Genomic DNA, 18935 nt, shown 5'->3' with positions numbered 1-18935 from the left:
TGCCGACTCTAGGCTTATATTCTAGTCAAGTCGTTCCAGTTTTTTGTGGTAAAATTAGGTGCCTCATCTTATACTCTGGTATATTTAGATGTATTTATTTTTAACACATTTCTCATAGAACCCATTTAAAGTAGTTCTACATCTTTACCATTATAGTCAATAGGTCTTTATAATTTTCTAAAAATGTCTGTCGATTTTTAATGTCTCTTCTGCTTCACTCAGGTGCCGTCCAATGAGAGAAGATATATGGAGGTCGAACATACAATGGGCCATGGAATACTTCACAGAGGTCAGCACGTTCACGGAGCTCTTCCCATTACTTCTGGAGAAAGATGGAACCTGATAATATGGATGAGAGCATCGTCCATACGTAATAAACTGTGTCCCATGTGCAACAGGGAACCTCAACTAGTAGAGACAATGGGGCAAGGAGATGGATTCACAATGATAAAGGAAGACGGAGGAGAAACTGTGGATGTTTGCACTTTAATCTAAGCACATTTAATGCTGTAAAAAGGGCAAGATAAAACTTAAATATTGCTGAGAACATTGATATTTAACATTTTTAATCTTCTGCAGCTAAAATGAGCTGTAAATACACTTTTATATAATACAGTGATTGGTCATCTCTGTAAGATTCTAAAGGGTGCTATACACGAGACGTCGGATCGTGCGATGCATCGTCGGGGGTCATGATTTACGTGATACACATCCGGCATCATACACGACGTCGTCTCGTGTGAAACCTCTGAGCGACGCAGTATCGCTCACAAATCGTGAGTTGTGTACTCGCCGCTCAGTTTCATGATATTGTTTATTTTTACTTGTGCTGGTTGTTCATCGTTCCCGTGGTAGCACACATCGCTCCGTGTGACACCACGGGAGCGATGAACTCTGCTTACCTGCGTCCCACGGCTCCCGCCGGCAATGCGGAAGGAAAGAGGTGGATGGGATGTTTACATCCCGCTCCTCTCCGCTTCTATTGGCCTGCAGCTGTGTGACGTCGCTGTGACGCTGAACGTCCCTCCCCATTCAGGAAGTGGACGTTCGCCGCCCACAGCGAGGTCGCTCAGCAGGTAAGTACGTGTCACGGGGGTTTCATGACTTTGTGCGACACGGGCAGCGATTTGCCTGTGACACACAAACGACGGGGGCGGGTACGATCGATTGTGAAATCGCACAATCGGTCGTCCCGTGTAAAGTAGGCTTAAGTAAAGATAAATCTACTTTGCAGTCTACCTGAAACGTCATGCAGACCCTCGAGTCTCACAATAGTAATAGATTACACACAAGCCTTGTGTAGTTGAATATTGCAATCCTATTGCAATCTGGGTTTCCTCTTTTTTTTTTAAAAAAAAATTCTTTATTTAACCGAAAACATGGCATCTTTAGAATCATATTCAATTGCATTACATTTTACAACCCCTGAGTGATCACATGTCTGGCTAACTGTAACAAATGTATAAAATCAGAAATACAACATTTCTTCGGCGCTCCATTGGGAGACCCAGACGATTGGGTGTATAGCTTACTGCCTCCGGAGGCCACACAAAGCATTACACTAAAAAGTGTAAGGCCCCTCCCCTTCTGGCTATACACCCCCAGTGGGATCACTGGCTCACCAGTTTTCTGCTTTGTGCGAAGGAGGTCAGACATCCACGCATAGCTCCACTGTTTTTAGTCAGCAGCAGCTGCTGGCTATGTCAGTTGGAAGAAAATTGGGCCCATATGGGGCCCCCAGCATGCTCCCTTCTCACCCCACTTGTGGTTTGTAAGGTTGAGGTACCCATTGCGGGTACGGAGGCTGGAGCCCACATGCTGCTTTCCTTCCCCATCCCCCTGAGGGCTCTGGTGAAGTGGGATCTTACAGGTCTCCAGGCACTGAGACCGGGCTCCATCCACAGACCCAGAGAACCTGCTGGATATGGAGCTGAGTATCTTCAGGGACAGGGCCCTGCTACATTAAGGTACTCTGTGTCCCCGGGCAAGCGCGCACACACACACCAGCATTGCTGGGAGTGTTAGTGCGCCGGGGGTAACAGCGCGGTGCGCTCGTGCTATTATTCACTGCAGCTTAGCTGAGTGAATTTATGTATTGGGAACTGCCGCGCCGGCCGCTGCTGGGTGTTTTTTACATTGTGGCGCGGCTGGGACTTGTGGTGCGCCGGGGACTTCCGCGCTGGCCGTGCACATGGACGGCCGCGCTTATTACTTGAGTCCCCCGGCTTTGCGGCCTAGTTTTCGTTTCGTTCCCGCCTCCAGCCCTGCCAGTCAGGGGAGAGGCGGGACGCTGTACAGACAGTCAGCACAGAGGGCTGGAGTCTGCTTTGCATTCTCCAGCCCCCTTCACTGGACACAGTGGGACGCCAGTTTCCCGCTCTTGTCTGGGGCACGCCCACGGCCCGCCCCTCGTCACACGAGCTGGAGAAGGACGCCGGCAGCCATTTCCTGCACGCAGTCCGAGCTGGGGAACGGAGACGTGCTCTGGGCAACCAACACAGGGCTCTGGCGACCACATACCCGCGTTATAGGCGGGCGGTAAGCAGCACCTGAAGTGCTGACCCCACAAAATACCGCAGTGTCCATTTGTATTTGATGCTTGTATATACACTGCACTGTAGGTCGCTATCTTTGGCTATATGCCCTCCTAGATGGCGAGATAACAGCAGCAGAAAAGCAAGGGTGCTAAGGCACAGGTTCTCTAGGCTGCTTGTATTGCATGTGCTGAAGTGTTCATTTGTACTTATGCTTGTATGTTATACATTGCACTGTACTGTCGCTACTCTTGGCTATATGCCCTCCTAGATGGCGAGATAACAGCAGCAAGAAAGCAAGGGTGCTAAGGCACAGGTCTTTCTAGGCTGCTTGTATTGCATGTGCTGAAGTGTTCATTTGTATTTGATGCTTGTATGCTATACACTGCACTGTACTGTCGCTACTCTTGGCTATATGCCCTCCTAGATGGCGAGATAACAGCAGCAAAAAAGCAAGGGTGCTAAGGCACAGTCTTTCTATGCTGCTTGTATTGCATGTGCTGCAGTGTTCATTTGTACTTATGCTTGTATGTTATACATTGCACTGTACGGTCGCTACTCTTGGCAATATTCTCCTAGATGGCTGGACAACAGCAGCAAAAAAGCAAGGGTGCCAAGGCACAGGCTTTCTATGCTGCTTGTATTGCATGTGCTGAAGTGTTCATTTGTACTTATGCTTGTATGATATACATTGCACTGTACGGTCGCTACTCTGGGCTATATTCTCCTAGATGGCTGGACAGCAGCAGCAAAAAAGCAAGAGTGCCAAGGCACAGGCTTTCTATGCTGCTTGTATTGCATGTGCTGATGTGTTTATGCTTGTATGCTATACATTGCATAGATGGATTGAATACAGCAGCAAAAAAGCAACAAGGCTTCCTATGCTGTTTTTCCTGCATGTGATACTGTTCCACCGGCAGGTTCCACTGACCCCCATTGTGTGCAAGCTCCCCTGTAGCACTTGGTCAGCCGGGGTCTCTACTAGAGGTGGCCAAAGGAACCATCCGTGAACCCTGTCCAGGGACAGGGACGGAGTTGCAGTTTCGGCTGATGGATTGTCATGGGATAGAGACTTTGCAGTCCAGACAGGCCATGGGCAATCTTGATTAATGCTCCCTGGCCGCCCTCATTTGGAACGTAATCAGTGCTCCGGGGGGGTCCCAGGCATTCCAGGGTGAAGGCTCTGACACGGACGGCAGTCCCAGACAGCCTAAGCTAGCTCGCTGGGGGCGGCGCTCGGCTTCATCACTGGTCAAGGTCCCAGCAGGAGGACTCTCTGTATGATGAGGCAGACGTAGCTGATCAGGGCTTTGGTCCTGACACCGCTCTCAATCCGGATACACCGGATGGTGACGCCATAGTGAATGATCTTATAGCGTCCATCAATGGAATGTTGGATATTTCTCCCTCAGCTCCCCCATTGGAGGAGTCAGCTTCACAGCAGGAGAAATCCTTTTTCAGTACTCATGCGTATATTGCGTATTTTTCTGGCGCTGTCTTCAGAGAAGCAGTTCAGAAACACCACGCTTACCAGATAAGCGTTTTCTTCAAACGTTTTAAGGATACACGTTATCCCTTTCACCTGACGTGGTAAACCGCTAGACCCAGGGTCCAAAGGTGGATCCCCCAATCTCCAGGCTTGCGGCTAGATCCATAGTTGCAGTGAAGATGGGACTTCACTTAAAGATGCCATTGACAGACAGATGGACCTCTGGTTGAAATCTGTCTGTGAAGCTATCAGCGTGTCGGTTGCTCCGGCATTCGCAGCCGTATGGGCACTCTAACCTATTTCAGCTGGGCTTGCGCAGCTGGTCTTGAGCACATGTACATCTGTGCCGCAGGTGGTGTCCTTAACCTCGCAATGTCTGCATTGGCGACTTACCCTAGTAATGCTGTCCTGGAGGGACAGTCGAGGTTGGTCCTTCCCAGGCTCGGGCAGGTCCCAATTGTCCTCGTCCAAAAGGGCTCAAAAGGCTCAGAGGGGCTCAGATTCCGGCCGGGCTCAATCACGCCCAAGGAAGGCAGCAGGAGGAACCGCTACCAAGGCGGTCTCCTCATGACTGTCAGCTCTCTCTCTCCGCATCCGCGGTTGGGGGCAGAATCTCTCGCTTGGGGACATTTACTGCCACAGGTCACAGACCGGTGGGTGACAGACATTTTGTCCCACGTGTACGGGATAGAGCTCTGTTCTCGTCCTCCGACGCGATTCTTCAGCACTTCCCCCCCCTCCCCCCACCGAGCCGATGCTCTTCTGCAGGCAGAAGAAGTGGTAATCCCTGTTCCTCTTCAAGAACAAGACACGGTTTTTCCTCCAACCTGATTGGGGTGCCAAAAAAGGGGTGGCTCTTTCCGTTCCGTTCTGGACCTAACACTGCTCACAAGCACGTGAAGGCCAGGCGGTTCCGGATGTAACCCTCCGCTCCGTCATTGCCTCAATGTCGCAAGGAGGTTTCCTAGCATCAATAGACATCAGGATGCTTATCTCCACGTGCCGATTGCTCCAGAGCACCAGCGTTTGCTACGTTTTCGTTATTGAAGACGAGCATCTTCAGTGCGTAGCCCTGCCCTTCGGTCTGGCGTCAGCCCTACGGGTTTTCACCAAGTTCAGGGCAGCAGTGGGAGCAGTCCTGCACTCTCAGGGTCACTCTGTGATCCTTACTGGGACGATCCACTTGTCAAGGCACCCTCTCAAGAGGCATGCCAACGCAGCCTGAACGTGGCACTGGAGACTCTCCAGAGTTTCGGGTGGATCATCAACTTTTCAAGGTTACATCGGGCACCGACCCAATCGCCGACATATCTGGGCATGGAGTTTCACACTCTCTCAGCGATAGTGCAGCTTCCGCTGGACAAGCAGCGTTCACTACAGACGGGGGTGCAGTCTCTCCTTCAAGGCCAGTCACACCCCTTAAGACGTCTCATGCAGAGGCAGTCACTTTCGCGCAGTTTCATCTGCGTTCACTTCAATGGGACATGCTTTGCCAATGGGTTGGGGAGTCGACGTCCCTAGACAGGAACGTTTCCCTTCTCAGGCGGTCAAGGAGTCCATCCTTCAGATCAATGTTCTGGAAATCTGGGCAGTGTATCTTGCCCTACAAGCCTTCCAGCAGCGGCTGGAAGGAAAACAGATCCGAATTCAGTCGGACAATCCCACAGCGGTGGCAGACATCGCCCACCAAGGCGGGACACGCATCGCCAAGCCTACCAGGCAATCCGGCGGATTCTGATGTGGGTGGGGGACAGAGCATCCACCATATCCGCAGTTCACAGTGTTCTACCTCTGGCACTGTTGCCCAGAGTGCTACGCAAGCTTAGCTCCGCTTGCCGCCGCGCCATCCTCGTCGTCCCAGACTGGCCGAGGAGGTCGTGGTTCCCGGATCTGTGGCATCTCACGGACGGCCAACCGTGGGCACCCTCAGACCGGCCAGACTTACTGTCCCAAGGGCCGTTTTTTTCCACTGAATTCTACGGCCCTGATCCTGACTGTGTGGCCATCGAGTCCGAGATCCTAGCGTCTTCAGGATTATCTCAAGTCGTCATTGCCACCATGAGACGGGCTAAGACGCTGTCGTCTGCCAAGATCTACCACAAGACGTGGAAGATATTCTTCTCTTAGCGCTCTGCTCAGGGAGTATCTCCCTGGGCATTTGCATTGCCTACTTTTCCTTCCTTCCTTCAATCTGGTTTGGGAAAAGGTTTGTCGCTCGGCTCCCTTAACGGACGAGTCCCAGCGCTGTCTATATTCTTTCAGAATCGCATAGTACGACTTCCTCAGGTACGCACGTTCCTGCAGGGGGTTGGTCGCATTGTCCCTCCGTACAAGAGGCCGTTAGACCCATGGGATCTGCACAGGGTACTAATTGCTCTTCAGGAGCCGCCCTTGGGGCCTCTGAGGGATGTTTTCACTTTCTCGACTGTCACAGAAAGTGGCCTTTTTGGTAACGGTCACGTCTCTTCAGAGAGTGTCCGAGCTAGCAGCGCGGTCATCCAAAGCTCCTTTCCTGGTGTTTCACCAAGACAAGGTAGTGCTGCGCCTGATTCCGGGGTTTCTCCCTAAGGTGGTATCCCCCTTTCATCTCAGTCAGGATATCTCCTTACCTTCCTTTTGTCCTCATCCAGTTCATCGATATGAATTGGACTTGCATTTGTTGAATCTGATGAGAGCGCTCAGAATCTACTTTTCCCGCACGGCGCCCCTGCGCCGCTCGGATGCACTCTTTATACTTGTCGCTGGTCAGCGCAAAGGGTCGCAGGCTTCCAAAGCCACCCTGGCTCGATGGATCAAGGAACCAATTCTTGAAGCCTACCGTTCTGCTGGGCTTCCGGTTCCATCAGGGCTGAAGGCCCATTCTACCAGAGCCGTGGGTGCGTCCTGGGCATTACGACACCAGGCTACGGCTCAACAGGTGTGCCAGGCAGTTACCTGGTCGAGTCTGCACACTTTCACCAAACATTATCAGGTGCATACCTATGCTTCGGCGGACGCCAGCCTAGGTAGAAGAGTCCTGCAGGCGGCAGTTGCCTCCCCGTAGGGGACGGCTGTCTTTGCAGCTCTAACATGAGGTATTTCTTTACCCACCCAGGGACAGCTTTTGGACGTCCCAATCGTCTGGGTCTCCCAATGGAGCGCAGAAGAAGAAGGGAATTTTGTTACTTACCGTAAATTCCTTTTCTTCTAGCTCTTATTGGGAGACCCAGCACCCGCCCTGTTGTCCTTCGGGATTTTTGGTTTGGGTTGGTTTTTCGGGTCCACATGTTGTTCATGTGGAATGGTTTTCAGTTCTCCGATGTTACTTCGGAGTGAATTTGTTTAAACCAGTTATTGGCTTTCCTCCTTCTTGCTTTTGCACTAAAACTGGTGAGCCAGTGATCCCACTGGGGGTGTATAGCCAGAAGGGGAGGGGCCTTACACTTTTTAGTGTAATGCTTTGTGTGGCCTCCGGAGGCAGTAGCTATACACCCAATCGTCTGGGTCTCCCAATAGGAGCTAGAAGAAAAGGAATTTACGGTAAGTAACAAAATTCCCTTCTTTGACTCCTCCACATTTACCCGGCAATTTTTGAAATACAAGAAAACTATGGTAAATTAAGAAGAAGAGAAGAGAGAAACCATCAGGTTAAGAAAGATTAAGAGGCAATGAGGGGGGGGGGGGCACACAAAAGGAAAGGGGGGAAGGGAAGAGAGACACTGGGCAATGAGCAGTTACGAAGCAGAAGACCAACTTCTCGGAACACCTTTATCTGGCTTCATCAGTGCCCCCCCCCCCCCCTTACGTTTGCTAACCTACTAGAGGATGATGGTCAGACTACTTGGAGATTATTTGTTGTCTGTTACTGTGGAAAACACATATTGTGCTGGAAACCAGTGTAATTTGTGTTCTCTCTATGGCTGTTAAACTGGCCAGGGGTGAGAGGCTACTCTTAATCTCAATATCTCAACATCTTTGTGTGGCAAGTTAGTACGTATGCTGCTGGCAATGGAAGAGAATTAATTTTGTCATTGCTAAAAAAAGTGCTGCTGTTGTGCAGCTGCAAGGGTAGGGCAAAATAAGGAGTGGCTGGGGATCAATGGGACCTTCTACTGATTGGCAGGATAGGGAACCCAATCATGCCCACTTTGGCTCCATTTTAAAAGGACTCTGCCACCAGGTTTTTGCTCTCCCATCTAAGAGCAGCATAATGTTGATGCAGAGACTCTTATTCCAGTGATGTCACTTACTGAGCTGTTTGCTGTCATTTTGATAAAATCACTGTTTTCTCTGCTGCAGATCTAGCAGTTATTTGAATTTGGAGCAGGGTTATATCAATATCATGAATATGCTGGACTACCTGGCAGCAGGCCAAGTAGTCCTCTAATGATAATCACTCCTCATTAAACAGTGATTTTATAAAAAGTCTAAGCATACCAGTAAGTGACACACCGCTGGAATCTGGATCTCTGCACCTACATTATCCTGCTCTCAGATTAGGTGGCAAAAACCTGGTGACAGATTGCCTTTAATGCTGGAATGTCCCTCCTCTGCTCCTTTAGAGACATGGGGCCTCTACATGTTATTGTGGAGAGAATAGATTGGCAGCAGACAGTCCCCCCCCCCCTTCCCTGATCTAGCAATTTTCAGTTACTCATTTTTGTCTGGAATACAAGGGGCTGCTGGTAAATCTTTGGCTTTACCCAGAAAGAAACAAGATAGGATGATGAAACTTTACATTTATTCCACATACTCTCCACTGATGTCAACACACTTCTTACATCAATATTCCAAGTTCTGTAAGCCTAGCAAAAAGGATTTCGGTTGTGCTTCAAACCAGGCATCCGTAGCATCCATGGCATCAGAAATGGTGTGAAATTTGGTACCCTTGAGGTGTTTCTTCAGGTTTGGAAACAGATAATAGTGGAAGGGAGCTAGATCTGGTGAATAAGGTGGGTGGTCAACCAGCTGGAAGCCGAGCTCTGCCAGTCTTGCAGGAACAAGATTCCTTTGGACAGCTTGCTGCGCCTTTTGGCCTTCAGAGCTGCCTTCAATTGGTCCAAAAGTTCAATGTAATACTTTGCATTGATGGTAGAACTCTTTTGAAGGTAGTCCACTAGCAGCACGCCCTCCTTATCCCAGAACACAGACACCATCACCTTAGTGGCTCATTTTTGCACCCTGAACTTCTTTGGACGAGGAGAATCACTGTGCCTCCACTCTTTTGACTGCTTCTTGTTTTCCGGGTCATACAAATAAATCCAGGTCTCATCCATAGTGACCAGTCAATCCAGGAAGTTCTCATCAGTCCAGAAACGCTGACAAATGGATCGGGAAGTTTTCACTCACATGCTTCTCTGATCTGTTGTCAAACATTTGTGGACCCACTTTGCAGATCGCTTCCTCATGTCCATGGATAATGACCCAAACACGTTCACGGGAAATCCCCATGATGTCTGCTATAGCTTTAGCTGAAATTCGTCTATTTTCCAGTATGAATGAGGTTGTGCACAGCATTGACGATCTACAGAACAACAACCACTCTCGGTCGTCCAGGACATTCCTCGTCATTGGTGCTAAAGTGGCCCGTTTTAAATCTAGCAACCCAGTTCTTAACTGTGGAACATGAAGGGCATTGATCCCCCAATGTCTGCGACATATCACCATGAATATCCTTCGTGGACTTTCTTTGCAGAAACAAGAATTTCATCACTCCTCTGCTCTCAGTTGCTGTGAATATTGCATTAGACTTCGCCATTTTGTTTTCACGCATGTGTAGCACACTGTTGTCATAAGCAACAAACAAAATTTCTTCATCGTTCCTTATGGGAGACCCAGACCATGGGTGTATAGCTTCTGCCTCCGGAGGACACACAAAGTACTACACTAAAAGTGTAGCTCCTCCCTCCGAGCATATACACCCCCTGGATGACAAATCTAACCAGTTCAATGCTTTGTGTTCAGGAGGTCACACACACACATGCATTCTCATCTGATTTTTGATTTTTGATTTCAAAGATTTGGAAGAAAAGCGGGTCCAATCTGGACTCCCGGCATGTCCCTTCTCACCCCACTGTGTCGGCGGTGCTGTTAAGGTTGATTTTACAAGGCTGGAGCCTTCACATGCCGCGCTCCTTCACCATCCCCTGAGGCTCTGGCTTGAAGTGGGAGCCATCACGGTTCTCACTGCTTTGCAGGAGACCGGTCTCCATCCGCAGCCCTTTCAGGATCCTGCCGGACGGAGCGCTCACCCCTCAGGGACCTGGCCCTGCGTCTCATAAGCTAAGTATTGAGACGTTATTCAGGGGTCCCTTGTACATTTATTGTGGGGAGAGTGTGTTATGTCACTTTGCTGTGATTTCCGGCCGGTTCTCTGTTTTTTTTCCTGAGAACCGCGCCGAGGGTGCCTGCTCGTCGGCCGCATGGAAAAATCTAGGCCCCGGCTTCAGATGCGGCCTAGTTTCGTTTTCAGTGCCCCTGCATGTCAGTCATGCAGGGGAACAGTGCGGCGCCGCCCACCGGCCGTTCAGCAGAGGGGAGGACACTCCTTTCTGAGGAGATGTTCCCCTCCCCTGTATTTCTCCTTGGCCCTCCGGTTCTCGCTCTTGGACTAAACCCCGCCCCCCCTCCTCACTCCGGCGCCATTTTATCAGCGTTCACACACTGATCGGCGCTGGTTGCTGCAGCTACTGCATCTGTCTGGGGGTCCAAGCTGTGGAATCCGGAGGGCACACAAAAGCAGTCTGGTAAGCCACAACCTCTGGTTGTGGGCTTTATTATACACTCTCTGGGGGTCATTCTGAAGGAGTGTGTTCTTTACTGCAGAGCCTCCACCTCAGCAGCATGTCTCTCACTAGGAGCAAGGCTGCAAGGCTTTACTCTATATGCACTGCATGTCAGCTCATACTGCCTGAACCGAGCACATATCCACATTGTGATGCCTGCTCTAACATGGTGGTGCCTCAGCCTGGAGCCTCCCCAGGGGTCCCTCCGGCTGCTCCAGCCCCGGTGGCTGAACCCCCGGCTTGGGTAGCATCGTTTTCTAAAGCTATCTCCCAGTCCTTTGCCGACTCCATGGGACAGCTGTCCCGGACTCTGCTGACCATGCATCAGCCAACTTCTCAGGGCGCCTCTGCTGCTCCGACTCGCTCTGCAGAGCTCACAGAGGATTTTCTTCGGCGCTCTATTGGGAGACCCAGACGATTGGGTGTATAGCACTGCCTCCGGAGGCCACACAAAGCAATTACACTAAAAAGTGTAAGGCCCCTCCCCTTCTGGCTATACACCCCCAGTGGGATCACTGGCTCACCAGTTTTCTGCTTTGTGCGAAGGAGGTCAGACATCCACGCATAGCTCCACTGTTTGTAGTCAGCAGTAGCTGCTGGCTCTATCGGATGGAAGAAAAGAGGGCCCATATAGGGCCCCCAGCATGCTCCCTTCTCACCCGCGGTGGTGCTTGTAAGGTTGAGGTACCTATTGCTGGTACAGAGGCTGGAGCCCACATGCTGCTTTCCTTCCACATCCCCTGGAGGGCTCTGTGGAAGTGGGATCTTGCCGGCCCCCAAGCCCTGGGGCCGGGCTCCATCCACAGACCCAGAGAACCTGCTGGATTTGGAGCGGGAGTGCCGTTCAGGGACAAGGCCCTGCAACTTTCAGGTACTCTGTGTCCCCGGCAGGCACGGACACTCTCAAGGCTTGCTGAGCGTTATAGTGCGCCGGGGACAGTAGCGCTGTACGCTGGGGTTAGGTCACTGCAGCTTTGCTGAGTGACGTTAAATGTTGGGAACTACTGCGCCGACCGCTCCTGGAGCGGCGGCGCAGCTGCGACTTGTGGTGCGCCGGGGACTTTGCGCCGACCGCGCTTTTACGGCGGCGGCGCTTCTAACTTTAGCCCCCGGCTTCTGCGGCCTAGCGCCGCTTCGTTCCCGCCCCCACCCTGTCAATCAGGGTAGGGGAGAGACGCTGCTCAATTGGCAGCGCCGAGGGCTGGAGCTTTATTTACATGCTCCAGCCCTCTCACTAGGCACAGGGGGAAGCAGACTTCCCGCTCTTCGTCGGTGTACGCCCAGGGCCCGCCCCCCCTCTCCACAAGGACGCCGGCAGCCATTACACATGCGATCTGGCTGGGGAAAGGCAGCAGGCTCTGGGAGACCCAGACTAGAGGGATTTCTGGCGATCACACACCGCTCCTAAGCGGGCGGTAAGCAGCACAGTAGTGCTGGCCCCACTAGTGCCTCAGTGATATATTAGCGTACTTCTTTCTTGGTACCATATATATATATATATATATATATATATATATATTTATATAGTGCACTGTAAGGTCGCTTCTTGGCTGGACACCCTGTACTGCTCTGAGGAGGCAGCAACATGTCATCCGCAAAACGCAAGGCTGCCAAGGCACGGGCTGTGTACACTGTTTGTACTGCATGTGGGGCTGATCTACCGGCAGGCTCCAATGACACACATTGTGTGCAATGTTCAGTCCCAGTGGCACTTCGTCAGCCAGAGCCTATTGTGGTGGTAGCCCAGGCAGAGACGCCTGTGAACCCTGCCCCGGTGACGGGGACAGACTTTGCAGTGTTTGCTGATAAAATGTCTGAGACTATGACAAAAATCCTGGAGACCTTGCAGGCCAGGCCAGTTCCTCAGACCATGGACACTGCTGTGTCTATGCTCTCCGGTCCCCCTCAGTTGGAACTAATCCGTACTTCAAGGGGGTCTCAAGCATCACAAGCTGAAGTCTCTGACTCAGATGACAGTCCCAGGCAGCCTAAGCGAGCTCGCTGGGAAAGACCCTCGACGTCATCACACTGCTCAGGGTCTCAGCGAGAAGAGTCTCTCTGTGATGAGACTGAGGACGGTGATCAGGATTCTAATCCTGAGGCCCCTCTCAATCTGGATGCCCCTGATGGTGACGCCATGGTTAATGACCTTATATCGGCGATTAATAGACTGTTGGATATTTCTCCCCCAGCTCCTTCAGCAGAGGAGGCAGCTGCACAGCAGGAGAAGTTCCATTTCCTGTATCCCAAGCGTAAATTAAGTGCTTTTTTGGACCACTCTGACTTCAGAGAATCAATCCAGAAGCACGACGCTCATCCAGACAAGCGTTTCTCTAAACGTTCTAAGGATACCCGTTATCCTTTTCCCTCTGAAGTGGCCAAACGCTGGACCCAGTGCCCAAAGGTGGATCCCCCAATTTCCAAGCTTGCGGCTAGATCCATAGTCGCAGTAGAGGATGGCGCTTCACTTAAAGATGCCAACGACAGACAGATGGACCTTTTGGTTAAAATCTGTCTATGAAGCTATCGGCGCGTCGTTTGCTCCAGCATTCGCGGCCGTGTGGGCACTACAAGCTATTTCAGCTGGTTTAGCACAGGTGGATGCTATCATGCATCCAGCAGTGCCGCAGGTGGCGTCCCTAACTTCGCAAATGTCTGCGTTTGCGACCTATGCTATCAATGCTGTCCTAGAATCTACGAGCCGTACCTCTATGGCGGCCGCCAATTCTGTGGTTTTGCGCAGAGCCTTATGGTTAAAGGACTGGAAAGCAGATGCTGGTTCCAAAAAATGCTTAACCAGCTTGCCATTATCTAGAGACAGACTGTTTGGTGAGCCATTGGCTGAAATCATAAAACAGTCCAAGGGTAAGGACTCTTCCTTGCCACAGCCCAGAGCAAGTAAACCTCAACAGAAAAAGTGGCAGTCGAGGTTTCGGTCCTTTCGAGGCTCGGGCAAGGCCCAATTCTCCTCGTCCAAAACGACTCAGAAAGGACAAGGGAGCTCAGATTCCTGGCGGGCTCATTCACGCCCCAGGAAAGCAAATGGAGGAACCGCTTCCAAGGCGGCTACCTCATGACTTTCGGCCGCCTCCCTCCGCATCCTCGGTCGGTGGCAGGCTCTCCCGCTTTTGCGACATTTGGCTGTCACAGGTCAAAGACCGGTGGGTAACAGACATTTTGTCTCGCGGGTACAGAATCGAGTTCAGTTCTCGGCCTCCACTTCGGTTCTTCAGAACCTCCCCACACCCCAACCGAGCAGATGCCCTGCTGAAGGCGGTGGACTCTCTAAGAGCAGAAGGAGTCGTGATCCCTGTCCCCCCTCAGGAACGGGGGCGAGGATTTTACTCCAATCTCTTTGTGGTTCCAAAAAAGGACGGCTCCTTCCGTCCTGTTCTGGACCTAAAACTGCTCAACAAGCATGTGAACGCCAGGCGGTTCCGGATGGAATCCCTCCACTCAGTCATTGCCTCAATGTCCCAAGGAGATTTCCTAGCATCAATAGACATCAAAGATGCTTATCTCCACGTGCCTATTGCTACGGAGCACCAACGCTTTCTGCGCTTCGTGATAGGAGACGACCATCTTCAGTTCGTGGCTCTGCCATTTGGTCTGGCGACAGCCCCTCGGGTGTTCACCAAGATCATGGCAGCAGTGGTAGCAGTCTTGCACTCTCACGGACACTCTGTGATCCCTTACTTGGACGATCTACTGGTCAAGGCACCCTCTCAGGAGGCATGCCAACTCAGCCTGAATTTTGCACTGGAGACTCTCCAGGCGTTCGGGTGGATCATCAACTTCCCAAAGTCAAATCTGTCACCGACCCAATCACTAACGTATCTTGGCATGGAGTTTCATACTCTCTCAGCGATAGTGAAGCTTCCGCTGGACAAGCAGCGGTCTCTACAGACGGGGGTGCAGGCTTTCCTTCAAAGTCAGTCGCACTCCTTAAGACGCCTCATGCACTTCCTCGGGAAGATGGTGGCGGCAATAGAGGCGGTTCCGTTTGCGCAGTTTCATCTGCGTCCACTTCAATGGGACATTCTCCGCCAATGGGACGGGAAGTCGACATCCCTGGACAGGAAAGTCTCCCTTTCCCAGACGGCCAAGGACTCTCTGCAGTGGTGGCTCCTTTCCACCTCATTATCACAGGGAAGATCCTTCCTACCACCGTCCTGGGCGGTGGTCACGACAGACGCGAGTCTGTCAGGGTGGGGGGCAGTGTTTCTCCACCACAGGGCTCAGGGTACGTGGACTCAGCAGGAGTCCATCCTTCAGATCAATGTTCTGGAAATCAGAGCAGTGTTTCTTGCCCTACTAGCCTTCCAGCAGTGGCTGGAAGGGAAGCAGATCCGAATTCAATCGGACAACTCCACAGCGGTGGCATACATCAATCACCAAGGGGGGACTCGCAGTCGGCAAGCCTTCCAGGAAGTCCGGCGCATTATGATGTGGGTGGAAGCCACGGCCTCCACCATATCCGCAGTTCACATCCCCGGCGTAGAAAACTGGGAAGCAGACTTCCTCAGTCGCCAGGGCATGGACGCAGGGGAATGGTCCCTTCACCCGGACGTGTTTCAGGAAATCTGTCGCCGATGGGGAAGGCCGGACGTCGACCTAATGGCGTCCCGGCACAACAACAAGGTCCCAACCTTCATGGCACGGTCTCGCGATCAAAGAGCTCTAGCAGCAGACGCCCTAGTGCAAGATTGGTCGCAGTTCCGGCTCCCTTATGTGTTTCCACCTCTGGCACTCTTGCCCAGAGTGCTACGCAAGATCAGATCCGACTGCAGCCGCGTCATACTCGTCGCTCCAGACTGGCCGAGGAGGGCGTGGTATCCGGATCTGTGGCATCTCACGGTCGGCCAACCGTGGGCACTACCAGACCGACCAGACTTACTGTCCCAAGGGCCGTTTTTCCATCGGAATTCTGCGGCCCTCAACCTGACTGCGTGGCCATTGAGTCCTGGATCCTAGCGTCTTCAGGCTTATCCCAAGGGGTCGTTGCCACCATGAGACAGGCTAGGAAGCCCACGTCTGCTAAGATCTACCACAGAACGTGGAGGATATTCTTATCCTGATGCTCTGCTCAGGGAGTGTCTCCCTGGCCATTTGCATTACCTACCCTTCTTTCTTTCCTGCAATCTGGGTTAGAAAAAGGTTTGTCGCTCGGCTCCCTTAAAGGACAAGTCTCGGCGCTATCCGTCTTTTTTCAGAAGCGTCTAGCACGACATTCTAAGGTGCGCACGTTCCTACAGGGGGTTTGCCATATCGTTCCCCCGTACAAGCGGCCGTTAGATCCATGGGATCTGAACAGGGTACTAGTTGCCCTCCAGAAGCCGCCCTTCGAGCCTCTGAAGGAGGTTTCACTTTCTAGACTATCACAGAAAGTGGCTTTTCTGGTAGCGATCACATCTCTTCGGAGAGTGTCTGAGCTAGCAGCGCTGTCTTCCAAGGCTCCCTTCCTGGTCTTCCACCAGGACAAGGTAGTGCTGCGCCCCATTCAGGAGTTTCTCCCGAAGGTGGTATCCTCTTTTCATCTTAATCAGGATATCTCTTTGCCTTCGTTTTGTCCTCATGCAGTTCATCGGTATGAGAAGGATTTACATTTGTTAGATCTGGTGAGAGCACTCAGAATCTACATTTCCCGCACGGCGCCCCTGCGCCGTTCGGATGCACTCTTTGTCCTTGTCGCTGGTAAGCGCAAAGGGTCGCAGGCTTCTAAGGCCACCCTGGCTCGATGGATCAAAGAACCAATTCTTGAAGCCTACCGTTCTGCGGGGCTTCCGGTTCCATCAGGGCTGAAGGCCCATTCTACCAGAGCCGTGGGTGCGTCCTGGGCATTGCGACACCAGGCTACGGCTCAACAGGTGTGCCAGGCAGCTACCTGGTCGAGTCTGCACACTTTCACCAAACATTATCAGGTGCATACCTATGCTTCGGCGGACGCCAGCCTAGGTAGAAGAGTCCTGCAGGCGGCAGTTGCCTCCCCGTAGGGGAGGGCTGTCTTTGCAGCTCTAACATGAGGTATTTCTTTACCCACCCAGGGACAGCTTTTGGACGTCCCAATCGTCTGGGTCTCCCAATAGAGCGCCGAAGAAGAAGGGAATTTTGTTACTTACCGTAAATTCCTTTTCTTCTAGCTCTTATTGGGAGACCCAGCACCCGCCCTGTTGTCCTTCGGGATTTTTGGTTTGTTTGCGGGTACACATGTTGTTCATGTTGAACGGTTTTCAGTTCTCCGATGTTACTCGGAGTGAATTTGTTTAAACCAGTTATTGGCTTTCCTCCTTCTTGCTTTTGCACTAAAACTGGTGAGCCAGTGATCCCACTGGGGGTGTATAGCCAGAAGGGGAGGGGCCTTACACTTTTTAGTGTAATTGCTTTGTGTGGCCTCCGGAGGCAGTGCTATACACCCAATCGTCTGGGTCTCCCAATAAGAGCTAGAAGAAAAGGAATTTACGGTAAGTAACAAAATTCCCTTCTTTTATCTGTTCCCGGACCCCGTCCTCCTAAACTGAGACGCAGGGACTCTTCTCCTTCCTCGTCCCACGGCACTGATTCACGAGCTGAATTGCAGGGCGAGGAGGATGCCTTTACTGTGGGCTCGGACGCTACCTCTATGTACCCCATTGATCTATCTGAGGGTGATGCGGATGTTAGTGACTTGATTGCGTCCATTAATTCCGTACTGGACCTCAATCCGCCAGTATCAGAGGAACAAGCCTCTGGTAGAAAAACACCAGTTTACCTCACCTAAGAGAGCAAGGAGTATGTTTTTTAACCACTCCAGTTTTCAGGCCACTGTGACCAAGCCCAGGGCCTGTCCTGACAAACGCTTCCCAAAGCGTAGTTCTGATGACCGTTTTCCCTTTCCACCAGAAGTGGTCAAGGAGTGGGCTCATTCACCAAAGATAGATCCTCCGGTGTCTAGAATATCAGCCCGGACAGTTGTATCGGTGGCCAATGGCACCTCATTTAAGGATCCCACTGACCGCCAGGTTGACCTTCTGGCAAAATCTGTATATGAGGCGGCAGGGGCCTCGTTCTCCCCGTCTTTTGCAGCAGTGTGGGCTCTTAAGGCAGTCTCTGCTTCTCTGGCGGAGATACATTCCCTCGCCAGGGACTCTATGCCCGAAATGGTTGCCTTAACTTCCCAGGCTTCGGCTTTTTCATCCTATGCCATGTCTGCCATTCTGGAGGCTTCTCACCGCACGGCGGTGGCTTCCGCTAATTCCCTCGCGATCCGCAGGATCTTGTGGCTTCGAGAGTGGAAAGCAGACGCTTCTTCCAAGAAGTACTTTGCTGGGCTCCCCTTTGCTGTGTCCCGGCTGTTCGGTGAACAACTGGATGAAATTATTAAGGAAGCTACTGGCGGGAAGAGTACTTCCTTGCCACAAACTAAGACCAGGAAACCTGTCCAGGGCAGGAACCAATCGAGGTTTCATTCCTTTCGTTCCTCTAACTGGTCATCCTCTAAGCCCTCAGCCTCGTCAACTAACTCAGCCAAGGATCAAAAACCCAGCTGGCACGCGAAGCCGCGTCCTCAGAAGAACGGAGGAGCCGCTGCCACTAAGGCAGCCTCCTCTTGACTATCTGGCTGCGCCAACAACGTCCTTGGTCGGTGGCAGGCTCTCCCACTTTGGCGAAGTGTGGTTCAACACGTCTCCGATCAGTGGGTGCGGGATACCATCCCACGGCTACAGGATAGAATTCTATCCAGCCCGCCATACAGATTTTTTCTGTCAACTCCCCCCTGCTCCAAGGCCGCCGCCTTCTCACAGGCCGTGGCATTCTTGTAGGCCAATGGAGTAATTGTACCGGTTCCCAACTGGGAACGGTTCTGGGATTCCGGAGGGCACACAAAAGCAGTCTGGTAAGCCACAACCTCTGGTTGTGGGCTTTATTATACACTCTCTGGGGGTCATTCTGAAGGAGTGTGTTCTTTACTGCAGAGCCTCCACCTCAGCAGCATGTCTCTCACTAGGAGCAAGGCTGCAAGGCTTTACTCTATATGCACTGCATGTCAGCTCATACTGCCTGAACCGAGCACATATCCACATTGTGATGCCTGCTCTAACATGGTGGTGCCTCAGCCTGGAGCCTCCCCAGGGGTCCCTCCGGCTGCTCCAGCCCCGGTGGCTGAACCCC

The 18935-nt window shown here is 51.9% G+C and overlaps 1 protein-coding gene across 1 annotated transcript in view; it reads left to right on the top strand.

Annotated features, from left to right (window-relative positions):
- OGFOD2 (2-oxoglutarate and iron dependent oxygenase domain containing 2) overlaps nt 1-613 on the top strand; it is a 50073-nt gene extending 49460 nt beyond the window's left edge. The window contains exon 7 of the mRNA XM_075322985.1: nt 223-613. Coding sequence (XP_075179100.1) covers nt 223-495 — 273 coding nt within the window. The 3' untranslated portion in view covers nt 496-613. The remainder of the gene's footprint in view (nt 1-222) is intronic.
- Nucleotides 614-18935: the final 18322 nt, after the last annotated feature.

This window comes from Anomaloglossus baeobatrachus, chromosome 1 (genome assembly GCF_048569485.1).
Source record: "Anomaloglossus baeobatrachus isolate aAnoBae1 chromosome 1, aAnoBae1.hap1, whole genome shotgun sequence".
Lineage (NCBI taxonomy): Eukaryota > Metazoa > Chordata > Amphibia > Anura > Aromobatidae > Anomaloglossus > Anomaloglossus baeobatrachus.
This window is presented reverse-complemented; position numbering and strand designations above follow the sequence as displayed.